This window comes from Lycium barbarum, chromosome 6 (genome assembly GCF_019175385.1).
Source record: "Lycium barbarum isolate Lr01 chromosome 6, ASM1917538v2, whole genome shotgun sequence".
Taxonomy (NCBI): domain Eukaryota; kingdom Viridiplantae; phylum Streptophyta; class Magnoliopsida; order Solanales; family Solanaceae; genus Lycium; species Lycium barbarum.
The window spans coordinates 3750172-3764402 of record NC_083342.1 but is presented as its reverse complement, the minus strand read 5'-3'; the positions used below and the strand labels follow the sequence as shown (position 1 = coordinate 3764402).

The window sequence follows — 14231 nt, the reverse complement described above, 5'->3', positions numbered from 1 at the left end:
AAAAATATTTTTAGGATAATTACCTTTTTAGCATAAAAAATAGCTTTACACTTTAACATCCTAAAATAAGCATCTCTGAATTCCCAGGAACTCAACCCATAGACTATTTAACTCATTTTACAAAACTCTATAAATTCAATTAAGAACCTTAAAATTAAACCCTTTAACCTTAAATCCTTCTTAAAATAAGTGTATAAATAGTGTTGACAGCTAGCTAGAGAGGTAACAATTTGCATGCAGAGTGCAAAAGTTAAAAGGAAACAAAGACAAGTGTAACTGTGTAAGCTTCTTGGTTTCATTAACTACACAAAAAAGTTAAACTAAACCCCAAAAAATACTCCATTCTTGTTGTGAAACTAAAGTTCTTTTCACCCCAAAAATGTTGTGTTACTTTTCTGTGTACCCACAGAACACAACTCTTCTTACCACCTTCTTCTCCACGTGTTATAGTGCAACACCTTCTGTTGTAACGCCTATTTCTAATAATACAACAACAAGCCATGATCATCACTTCCTTGTACTCTTCTTTCCTTTATCTTTTTCCTTTCTTTAACTTGTTCTTGCTAGAGTTACATTCCAAGTTTTCCTTTGATGGCTTGTTCCCATTTCTAGAAAAATCTCATCTTAGCATGTTAATTTGAGCTTATAACATCAAAACTTGAGTTTTCCTTTGATGAAATGTTCCCATTTCTTGAAAAATTCTCATCTTTAGCATGTTCATTTGAGCTCATAACATCAAAAACTTGAGTTTTCCTTTGATTGGTTGTTCCCATTAGTTGAAAAGAATCTCATCTCTAGCATGTTAAGTTGAGCTCATTTTGTTTTTCTGAGGCGTAACATCAAACTATTGAGTTTTCCATTTTGAGTTGTTCCCATTTCTTGAAAAATTCTCATCTTAGCATGTTCATTTGAGCTCATAACATCAAAAACTTGAGTTTTCCTTTGATTGGTTGTTCCCATTTCTTGAGTACTTTCAGCTTGGCATGTTAATTTGAGCTCTTTTGTTGTTTTTGAGACATAACATATCAAAATCTTGAGTTTTCTTTTGGTGAGTTGTTCCCATTTCTTGAAAATCTCAGTTTAGCATGTTAATTTTGAGCTAATTTTGTTGTTTTTGAAACATCTCATCAAAATCTTGAGTTTTCCTTTGATTTGGTTGTTCCCATTTCTTGAAAAATCTCAGCTTAGCATGTTAATTTGAGCCACATTTTTTTTTTTGCTGTGTCCATTTTTGTCCCATCAAAATCTTGAATTTTCAATGGCTTCAATTCTAAGGTTTCGTAAGCTGTGCTTTCTTGAACCAGTGAAGTGTTCTTCTGTGAGTTATGACAAACCAAAAAATGATGAAAAACAATCTTTTGAAAAACCACGAAAACCAGAAAGTCTTGTTTCTGCTATTGAGAGAGTGTTAGAGAAACCAAAATCCAAGAAGATTAAAAAACAGCCTAAGGAATGGAGGTGTGTAGATAGCTGTTGTTGGTTAATTGGCTACTTGTGTACAACTTGGTGGCTACTTCTGTTTTTGTGCAATTTTTTGCCTGCAAATTTGCCTGGACTTAATGTCCCTGAAGCTCCTGGAGTTAGACTTAAACGTGATGGATTAACAGCTCTTCACCCTGTTGTTTTGGTCCCTGGCATTGTCACTGGTGGCCTTGAACTTTGGGAAGGAAGGCCTTGTTCTGAAGGATTATTTCGAAAGAGGCTTTGGGGTGGTAGTTTTACTGAAATATTCAAGAGGTAATTAATGTGCTTTAGACTGAGTTTTTCAATTTGTTTCAATCAGAAAGATTAGATTTTGTTGAGGCATTTAAGATGAAATTTGAGTCCTCGAGTAACAGTAAAGTTGTCTCCGTGTGACCTATAGATCACGGTTTGAGCCGTGGAATCAGCAGTCACTGATGCGCACTCCTAGGGGTGACGAAGTTAGCCCATGAAAACATGACCCCCCAACCCGTTCAAGTTGGGGTTGGTCATTGACCCGCCCATTTATTAGCTCAGCTCATTTTAGTCCCTCTAAAGATTGGGCTGATATGTAGCCCAAATACTATTTTAGTAGCCCAAATACTATTTTAGTCCCTGGTATTGTCATGGCTGGCCTTGAGCTTTAGGAAGAAAGGACTTGTTCTGAAGGATTATTTTGAAAGAGGCTATGGGGTGGTAGTTTTACAGATATACTCAAAAGGTAGATATACTCAAAAGGTACTGTGCTTTTACTGCTTCAGACCTATGTTGCTCTGACTCTTTAGAAATGCCACGGCTTGCGTGTTTGATCTTCCAAAATTAGTGCTTTTTTGGATAATCCGACACGAGTTTATCTCCATTTTTGGAGAGTCCGGACAATCATAGCTTTATTCTCTTTCAATCAGAAAGACTAGATTTTGTTGATGCATTTTGACATGAAATTTTTGAAAAATTGTCCTGCATTTTTGGCCTTTATATTGGTATTGTGCTTTATTTGACTTGGTTTTTTTCAATCAGAAAGATTATATTTTGTTGAGTCATTTAACATTGAAATTTGAGTCGTTCGTGTTGTATCCATCCTTTTAGAAGGGTACCCTTGGAGCAACAGTAAAGTTGTCTCCTATGTGGCCCATAGGTCACGGGTTCGAGCTGTGGAATCAGCCACTGAGGTGATGCAGTGGCTTGCATCAGGGTAGACTGCCTACATCACACCCCCTTGGGGTGAAGCCCTGAGATGACATGTCACGTGGCGTCTAACTCAGCAAAATGTCAGCGCCACATGGGATTGGGTGTCTACCTTGGACAGCCCTAACGGAGGAGGGGTATATATGAACCATTTACGTTGGGGTGGGTGGGGGGGGGGTGGGGGTTATTTTGTACGGATAGTATAACAGGGTAAAATTAATCCTTTTCGCATATTAGAGGGGTAAATTTGACCCTTCTCCCTTTGTTTAACATGAAATTTGAAAATATGTATCTGCATTTCAGGCCTTTATGTTGGTTGGAGCACTTATCGTTGGATAGCGAAACGGGGCTTGATCCACCCGGGATTCGAGTCCGAGCAGTTCCAGGACTTGTAGCAGCCGATTATTTTGCCCCTGGTTACTTTGTTTGGGCTGTTCTTATTGAGAATTTGGCAAAAATTGGCTACGAACAGAAGAATATGTACATGGCTGCTTATGACTGGAGGCTATCCTTCCAAAATACAGAGGTATATTTGTGTCATCCAACTTATTAAATTTTTCCTCATATAAGATAGCATTAATTCCTTGCATTTAAGTATTTCAACTTATTATTGACAAATATATCTACATATGAATAAATGCCAGTCTTATCATCCTCAACTAAGTTCATTTTTTTACTTTCGTGGAACAAACAGATTAGGGACCAAGCTCTGAGTAGGTTGAAGAGCAAAATCGAGCTTATGTATGTGACAAACAGTTACAAGAAAGTGGTTGTGGTGCCTCATTCAATGGGAGTTATCTATTTTCTCCACTTCCTTAAATGGGTTGAAGCACCTCCTCCGGTTGGAGGTGGTGGTGGGCCGGGTTGGTGTGCCAAACATATCAAAGCTATCATGAATATCGGTCCAGCATTTCTCGGCGTTCCAAAGGCTGTTGCTAATATATTATCTGCTGAGGGAAAAGACGTTGCCTTTATCAGGTCAGTATTTTAATTCATCCATCAGTATCCTTTCTTATGCACTTCATTTCCGATCCGCCTCGGTAGCATTAGCTCTAAAAGTTTCAAATGTGAACAATAAATCGTCTTTTTTATCTGCACATAAATACAAGAAATTTTAGGGATGTTTACATTGTATATCCGCCTACCAAAATAATAGCCGGAAAATTAATATCTTTTGCATATTAATGTATAATAGTGTATATTTTTTTTGTTGTATATTTGGCTTGCGAATGTAATTATTTTTGGTCGACCGGCCAAATGTGTAACTTGCATGAAATTATATAACTTCAACTTTATTCTAACAGAAGTGGAATTTTGTGCATTTTATGGATGATGTAATAAACTCTTCTTTTTAAATTTTTGCAGAGCCATGGCTCTGGGTTTGCTGGACTCCGAGACCTTCGGTTTTCAAACACTTCAACACGTTATGCGGGTTTCTCGAACATGGGACTCCGTCGTTTCTTTGGTACCTAGAGGAGGAGAGACCATATGGGGTGACTTGAATCAGTCTCCAGAAGTAGAAAACATATGCTATACATCAAAGGCGCGATACTTGCAATCTTCTTCAAAGGAAAGCAATGGCAATGACACAGATGCTAGGAGGAGTTCCCAGGTGAAGGAGCTGCCGAAATATGGAAGAATAGTTTCATTTGGCAAGGAAAAATTAGAGTTACCTTCGTCACAGCTCTCGATTATAGATTCAAATGTAAATACCGCTCTCTACTCTACCTCCTTTTGTAGACATTTGCATTATTATTTCTTTTGACTGGCTGTTCACATTTGTTTTACATCAACAGGAATTCGTGCATAAAAGTGGATCCAGAAATTCCAACACGTCATGTGGAGAAATATTGTTAGAGTATGACGAGATGAGTCGCAAAAGCATTAAGAAAGTTGCCAAAAATGATGCATACACAGCAAGAACTCTGTTAGATCTTCTTCGGTTTGTGGCACCGAAAATGATGAAGCGTGCTGAGGCACATTTCTCTCACGGAATAGCAGAAAACCTTGATGATCCGAAGTATAGTCATTACAAGTACTGGTCAAATCCACTTGAAACCAAGTAAGAATAAGCTATAATTCTCTTAATTAGTAACAAACTTCTTCCCCCATTCTTTCTTTCTTTGAATATCGATTGCCAGACGATCAACTCTCGTCATTGTCTGTGAAGTTGATTTTACAAAAGAACTCATATACTTTGTCCTTTGTGCCTTAGAAGCAATTCTGCAGTTGCATAATGAAGTCGGTCATATGCGAACGATTCTAGTCGTTAGTCAATATTCCCTCCAATCTCCATCCAAGTTTGTGTGACACCGTTTTACTAAGCACAAAGTTTAAGAAATAAAGTTTTTTTTTTAAAATTTGTGGTCTAAAACTAACCTTAGACACTTGGGTATAATGATTTCATTAAAGGTAAAATAGAAACTTTAAAGTTAAGTTGTTTTTAATTATAGCAAGAAAGGTGACAATCTGAATTTGTGTGGCTGTAAATCATTTCTTTTTTCAGGTTGCCGGATGCTCCGGATATGGAGATATACTGTTCATATGGGGTGGGAATTCCAACTGAGAGATCATACGTCTACAAGCTTTCGTCTTCTGATAGATGCAAGAGCATTCCTCTTCAAATCGATAGCTCTGCATACGATAGTGACAACGGGTGCTTAAAAGGTGGAGTACACTTTGTTGATGGTGACGAGACCGTACCAGTCGTGAGCGCCGGGTTCATGTGCGCTAAAGGTTGGCGAGGCAAGACACGTTTCAACCCCTCGGGCATATCCACATACGTGAGAGAATACCAGCACAAGGCACCGGCGAGCCTGCTAGAAGGGAGAGGCACGGAGAGTGGGGCCCACGTTGACATTATGGGAAATGTCGCGTTGATCGAGGATGTTCTACGAGTCGCTGCTGGTGCCACCGGTGCAGAGTTGGGTGGCGATAGGATCTACTCGGATATCATGAAAATGTCAGACAGGATAAATATTCGGCTTTAATTGCAACAATGTGCGCGATTTTGACGGAGGGATGAAGAACAATATCTAAGCAAAGAGTAAAGAGTACAAGAATAGGATAGAGATATGAGAGTAGGGACACTAAAAACAACTACTACTGAATTGCGGGATACTGACTCAGGAAAGGACTTTAAGGACAATCAAAGTATGGGATGAGGAAAGTGGGGCTAGAGCTTAGATGGGGGACTTTTTTGCATTGATTGTAAGTTTCTGATTGAGAAAAAGAGGAGGGAAAAGAGAGTAGCATTTTCTCACGTGTAATTTACTGAATAAAATTCTCACCTTATGTAATCAGGTTCAATAAGATTCTGGCTGTTCTACTAAGGAAATTCTTTAGCTCTGAGTAGCGGTGGAGTCAAAATTTATAATATAAATAAATAAACACATCAAGAAATTAGGGGAATTTAACATCTACTATATATATAAAAAGAATAATTAACCTTATATAATATAGTGTAATTGTGTAACTTTTATTTTTCGGCGAACGAAATCTGGATGAATTTCAACAATTATGATTGTATGTTACCTAAAAAATAGTTATCCAACTGGCAACTGGTATACGTAGGATTTTTCAGATAAGCGATATTATTTTTATATTTATACTCATTATTTTCATTTTTATCTATACATACGTACGTATCTAGTAAAAAAAAATCAATGAGGCGGTCTGCCATGACACTGATTGGGGCAAGTATATTCGCCCCTGCATGTGCATCACTACTTTCAACTTGAACTGTATATACAATTAGAAAAAATCAAACATATATGTATGAATAATGATGTTCATTGAAGAGCTACATCACGTGTGATGTTGAGGAATTCAGAAGGCACAAGAGATTTCACTTGTAAAATTCTAGTTCAGAAGATCATGAGAATTAGAATTTATAGAGTAAGAAACTTTCTAGACCTTTTGTTACAGAAAAGCAGAAATGGAATGTGTCAAACAAGCCTGCTGAGACAGCTCAAATTTTACTTGAGCAAGCTAACGCCAACGAATTTTAGTTGTAACCACTGCCTATAATATTCTTATCTTTATACTAACAAAGCTTCCAAATTTTCGACACAGAAAAAAATAGAAAGAAAATAGTGAATAATAGTATGACTAGGTTTTATTCGACCATATAGCTTATTGGAAGATGGAAATGATAGAAGTTCAAGAAAAGGAATGGTTCAAATTTTGCCACATTCTTTCTTTCTTTTTTTTCCCTTCCATTTTTTCGGGTTGTCTCGTAACACTAGTTAACTTGAAGTAATACACAATCTAACATATATTATCACTAAATGGTAAGAGAAAAATCGATAACTTGGGTGTTCATTTAGTCGGTGCTAAAAACATTTCTAACTTTTTTTTTAAATGTACATAAATTGTTTTCAAATTTAGCATTATTCGAGGAGACCGTCCGTCATATTTGTAGTGTACGAACATAGTTATATAATGGTAATTGAAAAAAATTGGAAAGCTACATGTAAAAGTGTAGAAATGCTTTTAATGGTGTGAGATCATTACTAAAAAAGGACGAATTTCCAATGGAATTCATCAAAAATTGACTTGTTGAAACGCTTTCCAGAGGTGTCCGTCGAAAATCTTATATTTCTCTATTTTTTGCCTTTTTTTTTCTTTTTAGTAATGAGCCCTTAGAAAACAAATAAAATGTATGAGGTTGATGTTAGAAAAAAGGTAAACATTATCGGAGAAGAAAAGATTTGAGGCATGAAGAATTGACTTTCCTTAAAGAGATATTGCCCGTATACAGATTAGGGAAAATACAAGCAATTCCCTTCAAAATACAACAAAGCCTATGTTTATAATTGTTGATTTTTCTTATGCTATTCAAGATGTCCTTATATTCATAGAACTTAAGAGATGACTTTTCATAATAGTCATGTTCTTTCACGAATAGATATGTCTGTTCAATTTAAAACCTCTATGTATTATAAACTATCTAACGGTTGAGACAAATCAAATAATATCACATCATGTTAACATTATCATTAAGCATGTTTAGCCCAACAATATCTATATTGTGGGAGTCACAAATATTAGCATTTGATGACTCCAGAAAAAGGGTAAACATGAAGATAATTGCTCCTAATACTCTGTCATTGTACCAAACAAAAGAGCAAAATATTATAGAATGCCCAATGATTATCATCAGATTAAACGTCCACAAAAAGAGTATATATGGTTGAATTCTTTAATATAAGTTGAATAGTTAATTAAAACGGAAATAAATCTCACTGATGTAACATTTCAACAAATTAGCCTCATAATCACATCATATCTCTTCCTTTAAATAGTCCTCCCAGCTCAGTTCATTTTCATCTCCACAAACACTTAGAATATTAAGTCAAAGGAAGAAAACCAAAAACCTACACACACACATTTGTTCTTATAATGGGTATTTCAAGTCTTTTGAGGATTTTTTTTTTTGCACTAGCTTTGAAGAATTTGGTTAATATTGTTAATGGGCAGCCTTTGGTTCCAGCACTGTTTATTTTTGGGGACTCAGTTGTTGATGCAGGCAATAATAATTACCTTAAAACTATTGTCAAAGCAAATTTCCCTCCTTATGGAAGAGATTTCCCTAAACACATACCAACTGGGAGATTTTGCAATGGAAAGCTTGCCTCGGATTTCACTGGTACTTATTACTCTTGCATTTTTAGTTATGTACACAAATAGTGTAACGACTTTTCATATATAATATAATAGTATAGTTTAACATGTTATAGCATGTTAAATTGTTAGTTATCATATTTTCTAGGTTATTAATTAATATTTATTATAGGGAAAAGGTGCAAATATACCCCTAAACTTTGCGATTTAGAACAGATATGCCCCTCGTTACAAAAGGGGTGCATATATACCCCTGCCGTTACAAAATTGGTGCAAATATACCCCTGCAGTTACAAAATGGTGCAAATATACCCTTTTCACTAATGGAATTTTTCTAAAAAATCATTTAATTTATTTTTTAATTAAAAAAAAAAGTCTACCTATATTTTCTTTAGTAGACATAATTTTCTAAAGCCACATGGTAATTTTTTTTCTGGTGTGTCGGGTCTGGTAAGTTTCAAAAAATATCTCCGTAACTTTTAAAAAATAAGTCTTCCCATTTTATGGAAGGGTACAAAAACTTTCCCCATCTAGTCCATTTAAAGAGGTAATATCTCAGCATGAATAAATTTAGGCCAACTACTTAAAGACCAATGGAGCAACTTTGAGATTCTTGAATCAGTAGTCGATGTTTTTTTAGGTACAGAAATTTTAGGACATCTACATCAACATTTTCCAAGGGTAAAAGGCAGAGAGGAGATAGCCGAAAATTTGGGAGCAACACCTCCACAACATAGAAATCTCAAAGTTGCTCCATTGGTCTTTAAGTAGTTGGCCTAAATTTATTCATGCTGAGATATTACCTGTTTAAATGGACTAGATGGGGCAAGTTTTTTGGACCCTTCCATAAAATGGGTAAACTTATTTTTTTAAAGTCACGGAGATATTTTTTTAAACTTACCAGACCCGACACACCAGAAAAAAAATTACCATGTGGCTTTAGAAAATTATGTCTACTAAAGAAAATATAGGTAGACTTTTTTTTAATTAAAAAATAAATTAAATGATTTTTTAAAAAATTTCCGTTAGTGAAAAGGGTATATTTGTAACTGCAGGGGTATATTTGCACCATTTTTGTAACGGCAGGGGTATATATGCACCACTTTTGTAACGAGGGACATATCTACTCTAAATCGCAAAGTTTAGGGGTATATTTGCACCTTTTCCCTTTATTATATATAAGCAAAGTTTATAGTATTACATTAATTAAAAACTATTGCAGATAACTCTTATACAAACATTATAATTAGTTGGTAACCTTGAACAAATGAGAAGCAATCTTTTATAAAAGGTCAAATTACACTTATAGTGTAAGAATATATTCACATTGACGAGACAAAAATATTTAATATTATGAGTACTTAAAATTGAGTTTAATTTCTACATAGTGATAGCGTAAAAAAAAAAAAAAATATATATATATATATATAATGATGTCACTTATTAGCTAATGAGTTTAAGTTTATACATGGTCAGTGTAAATAATAGTTTACACTAATAGATTATCCAAATAATATCTACCGGTAAACCTCCTTAAAATGTGAGATTTGAAATTTTGAAAATAATATATGTTACCTGAACAAATATCTAATGTTTGTCCTTGTGTTCGATAATGCAGCTGAGAATCTTGGCTTTACTTCGTATCCACCAGCTTATCTCAGCAAGAAAGCAAAAGGCAAGCATCTTTTGATTGGAGCCAATTTTGCCTCAGGTTCATCTGGTTACTATGACACTACTGCTAAGCTATATGTAAGTAAATATTTATTAAAAGTTTCTATTTATTCTGTTTCCAAAATCTTATGCAATTGAACAGAGAAAGTTGTTTATTTTTCATCTTTTTTTTTTCTCAGGATGCAATTCCTTTGAGCAAACAGCTTGAATATTACAAAGAATACCAGAAGAAGTTGGTGGTAATTGCAGGGAAAGTAAATGCTACATCAATAATCAATGGTTCAATTCACTTAATCAGTGCAGGAAGTAGTGATTTTGTACAGAATTACTATATTAATCCTCTAGTTTACGAAGTTTACACTCCTGATCAATTCTCAGACATCCTCATCAAGTCCTACACCAAATTCATATTGGTACATTCTTTTTCTTCTTGGACACCAACTATGCCTTAGTGATCAAGTCATTTTATCGTTCACTTAAACAAGCAAATTTTTTAATAGTTTAAGTTATATGCGATGTCACTTTAATTTTATTTTCTTACATTATCAAGTTATAAGTTACCCAGAGAATATTAATAGATAAGTTTCTTTAAAATGTGAGATATGTAATTTTGAATTATACGACAAATTGCTTGCTACAACAGGTGAAAGTGACTTGATGATGTAAAAATTCCTTATATTGAACGTGTATATAACTTATTCATTTTTAATGGATTTAAGTTATATATACTGACAATATAATAAATTTTACACCATTACAAATAATTTAAAATGTTATAATATGCTACTTACCATTTAATGTAGTTTACTCATCAATGTTAAATATACTTACCTGCAATTCTCTTTTAAGTCACCAAATGATTTGATGATATGAGCATTGCAGGTAACTATATTTAACATTGATGAGTAAAACTTAAATTCAGTTTTAATGAGTTTAACTTGTATACACTAATAACGTTAAATAAAATAAAATAAAATAAAATAAAAAGGTATACCATCTTGTTGATATCTAGGAGGATTCATCCACTTCGGTTACAACATTTCTTTCTATTGCGCCTAAAATTCCTATTTATGCTGATATTTCAAGTGTTTCTATTTATAGTTCTTATGGAGCTATACATTGTATCTAAATGATAAAACATGTAATTGTCCACAAAAAGTTGGACTAATAACTTGAATATATAAGACATGTTATCTGCTATAATATGTTAGGACACACTGATATTGTAAAAGTCATTTACAGAATGTCATTATATATAAATTAAATTTAAGTATTATTTGTTGGTTTAACTGAAATTTAGTGTCCTGTGGCTGATAGGAATTGTATGGATTTGGAGCAAGGAAGATTGGAGTGACAAATGTGCCACCAATTGGATGTGTTCCAGCAGCCATTACAATATTTGGCAAAGACAACAACAATTGTGTCAACAAGATGAACAAAGTTGCAATTTCATTCAACAAGAAACTCAATCACACATCTATCAAATTGCAAAAGAAGCTTTCTGGTCTCAATCTTGTTGTCATGGATATCTACCAACCCCTCCTTGACCTTGTCACCCACCCAGCTGATAATGGTAATACTTCAAAATATATATTAAAAACCCTTCTTTTCTTAAAAAAATAATAATAAAAAAAGCTATTAGTAATTCTGTTGTAATTATTAGGTAAAATTCACAAATGACCAATTTTCAGCCTCTGTGATTGAAAAAAAAAACTATTGTCGTGGATTTCAAATTCCACAATTAAAACTCCAGGATAATGAATTATGAAGAAATAATGCCCACTAGCTACTTTTTAGCCATGTTTTTGAAAAATAGCAACTGCTAGAAGTTTTAAATTCCACAAGTGAAACTTCAAGATTTCACGTGTGACATTTGAAACTCTTGGATAATTGCTATTTTAGATTTCACTAACAAAATTTGAAACTCCATGATAATCGCTATTTTTCAAAGACAGGGCCAAAAAGCAGCTGTATGCTATTTCTATGTAATTTTCCTTACATTTAAAAATCGAGCAATATACAGTAGTTTAATTGCCATATGTACAACTCTTGCGATTAGAGACGAATTCAGGATCTAGGCTCACCAGTGAATTCAAAATGAGTATGATCATATATATAGATGCTTGTTTTGAATATGTACATATAGTTCGAGTAAAAAATAATGAGTCCAGTTGAACAAGCAAAACTCGCACTAAATCTGGCTCTGCGCGCGCGCTCACTCTGCACAATTGCTTCAGTTGGTTGACTTGAATAATGAACATATGTGGTGGTGATAATACCTGGTTAAGTAGGATGAAAACAACAAGTGAGAGTTGAACAAGAACAATCTAATTAAAATTATGTTGTTCAAATGTTTCCTCTGCAGGTTTTTTTGAAGCAAGAAAGGCATGTTGTGGGACAGGATTGCTAGAAACATCCATATTGTGCGATGCCAAGTCTCCAGGGACATGTGCCAATGCATCTGAATATGTTTTTTGGGACGGATTTCATCCAACTGAAGCTGCAAATAAAGTCTTATCTGATGATTTGCTAGCCAGTGGCATATCCCTCATCTCTTGATCATTTTTTCTTCATCCTCACGTTATAAACTTAAAAATTTATTGTTGATTGTGGACTCACATTATGTTATGATAAATTCTTGTTTTCTTTTTTTTTTTTTTTTTTGGTACTTACCCGAATAAATAAAATCTTGTTTTTCTTACCCTTTTGTATTTTGTTTTGGTTACGGTGTTGCCAATGGAATATATGACAGTACTGTTCAAACTTGTAAAAGTCTTTATAAATATGCACTTATATATAATACTGCTATTGAGAAAAGATTACAACGTCATGAGTTCAATTGTTAACGAAAATCTCATATATTTTTTTTCCTTAAAGTCTCAATTGCTGTTTGAGCAATATGGAAATTGGAGCATACAATGTTTAAAAAACTATTGGCAAAAATTAGTATATTAACAATTAGAGAATTGTACGATGAATATAATGTTGTATATCTCAAGGGAATTTAGCGTTATGAAATAAATTTTTGAGAAAGATCTCTAAAATTATCCAAAATGAAAGATTACAGACAAGAAAGTGAGGAGTACGAACAAAAAGAAGGGGCTTAAAGTGTGATGAAGATAAGCAAAAGGTAAAATGAAATTATTTTAAGTAACTGCAAAATAAAAAAAATAACGTAAAACACTATACCTAAATGGTCGTTATGTAAAATTAAGTGTTTTGATCGCTACGTAATAGCGAATTTAACAATCTATTCAATAGATATTAAATACAAATCATAAGAAATGTTAATGTAAAATAACAATACAATATAAAACAATAACAACACTCTCCTTTTAAAAAGATGCAAATATTATATTTTCCTTTTCAATTTATGTAAACTTAACTAACTAGGCACATAGTTTAAGGGGAAAAAAAATGAAACTTTTGAAACTTCTAATTTTACTATATCTTAACATTTATATAACTATAATACTTTCGAAGCTTGTAATCTTAAATTCTTATATATAGAAAGTTTAAATTAAATTATTTTTAAATTTACAAAAAATGTATTTATTTTTTAAATGGACTAAAAATGAAATATATTCACATAAAATGGAGGGAACTATTATGACAAAATCTATGTTCAAATTTACACGAAAATTGAATAAACGGAAAAGGCTCAAATATGCTTTCGAACTATTGAAAATGGGTCATTTATGCCACTCATCAATAGTTTGGCTCATTTATGCCATCGAACTATCGGAAATGACACATTTATGCCACTCATCAATAGTTTGGCTCATTTATGCCATCGCCCTTTACCAAAATGACTCATCCGTGCCATTTTTCATTATTGCCGAATTTATAATACCAGAGATGACACGTGGCCTTTAATTAGAGGTCTACGTCGTTTAATTAAACCAGACCAATTTTAAATCCCAAATTAATAAAAAAACCGGACCCATACACCCTACCCACCCACAACCATAACTAGTAGGAGGTCACGTGTCATATCTGGTATTGTAAAATCGGTGTTAATGAAAAATGACATGGATGAGTCATTTTGGTAACGGACGATGACATAAATGAGCCAAACTATAGGTGGCATAAATGAGCCATTTCCGATAGTTCGATGACATAAATGTGCTAAACTATTGACGAGTGCCATAAATGAGTCTTTTACGATAGTTCGATGGCATATTTGAGCCTTTTCCGTTGAATAAATTTACATTCCTACTCCCAACCCTACGCCACATAACAAAAGAGAAAACCCGGTGACTTTTTCTATTTGATGGTGGGAAGATGTA

At 33.8% G+C, this 14231-nt stretch overlaps 2 protein-coding genes across 2 annotated transcripts; both read left to right on the top strand.

The window, feature by feature from the left end:
- Positions 1 to 340: 340 nt before the first annotated feature.
- On the top strand, positions 341 to 6013 carry LOC132600511 (putative phospholipid:diacylglycerol acyltransferase 2). Its single transcript, XM_060313727.1, has 6 exons — positions 341 to 1737; positions 2950 to 3172; positions 3341 to 3624; positions 4012 to 4351; positions 4443 to 4708; positions 5153 to 6013. The coding sequence occupies exons 1-6, from the start codon at positions 1259 to 1261 to the stop codon at positions 5634 to 5636; spliced, it is 2076 nt and encodes a 691-aa protein (XP_060169710.1). The 5' UTR covers positions 341 to 1258; the 3' UTR covers positions 5637 to 6013.
- Positions 6014 to 7993: 1980 nt separating this feature from the next.
- On the top strand, positions 7994 to 12757 carry LOC132599471 (GDSL esterase/lipase At5g22810). The gene is made up of 5 exons (XM_060312839.1): positions 7994 to 8296; positions 9890 to 10020; positions 10122 to 10355; positions 11260 to 11515; positions 12308 to 12757. The coding sequence occupies exons 1-5, from the start codon at positions 8050 to 8052 to the stop codon at positions 12499 to 12501; spliced, it is 1062 nt and encodes a 353-aa protein (XP_060168822.1). The 5' UTR covers positions 7994 to 8049; the 3' UTR covers positions 12502 to 12757.
- Positions 12758 to 14231: the final 1474 nt, after the last annotated feature.

Excerpts from the sequence above, each read along its gene's own strand:
- LOC132600511 (XM_060313727.1), top strand. The coding sequence starts at position 1,259 with ATGGCTTCAATTCTAAGGTTTCGTAAGCTGTGCTTTCTTGAACCAGTG. Across the intron at positions 3,625-4,011 it reads AAAGACGTTGCCTTTATCAG|AGCCATGGCTCTGGGTTTGC; the intron begins GTCAGTATTTTA and ends AAATTTTTGCAG. Across the intron at positions 4,709-5,152 it reads TCAAATCCACTTGAAACCAA|GTTGCCGGATGCTCCGGATA; the intron begins GTAAGAATAAGC and ends TTCTTTTTTCAG.
- LOC132599471 (XM_060312839.1), top strand. The coding sequence starts at position 8,050 with ATGGGTATTTCAAGTCTTTTGAGGATTTTTTTTTTTGCACTAGCTTTG. Across the intron at positions 10,356-11,259 it reads CCTACACCAAATTCATATTG|GAATTGTATGGATTTGGAGC; the intron begins GTACATTCTTTT and ends TGTGGCTGATAG. Across the intron at positions 11,516-12,307 it reads CACCCACCCAGCTGATAATG|GTTTTTTTGAAGCAAGAAAG; the intron begins GTAATACTTCAA and ends TTTCCTCTGCAG.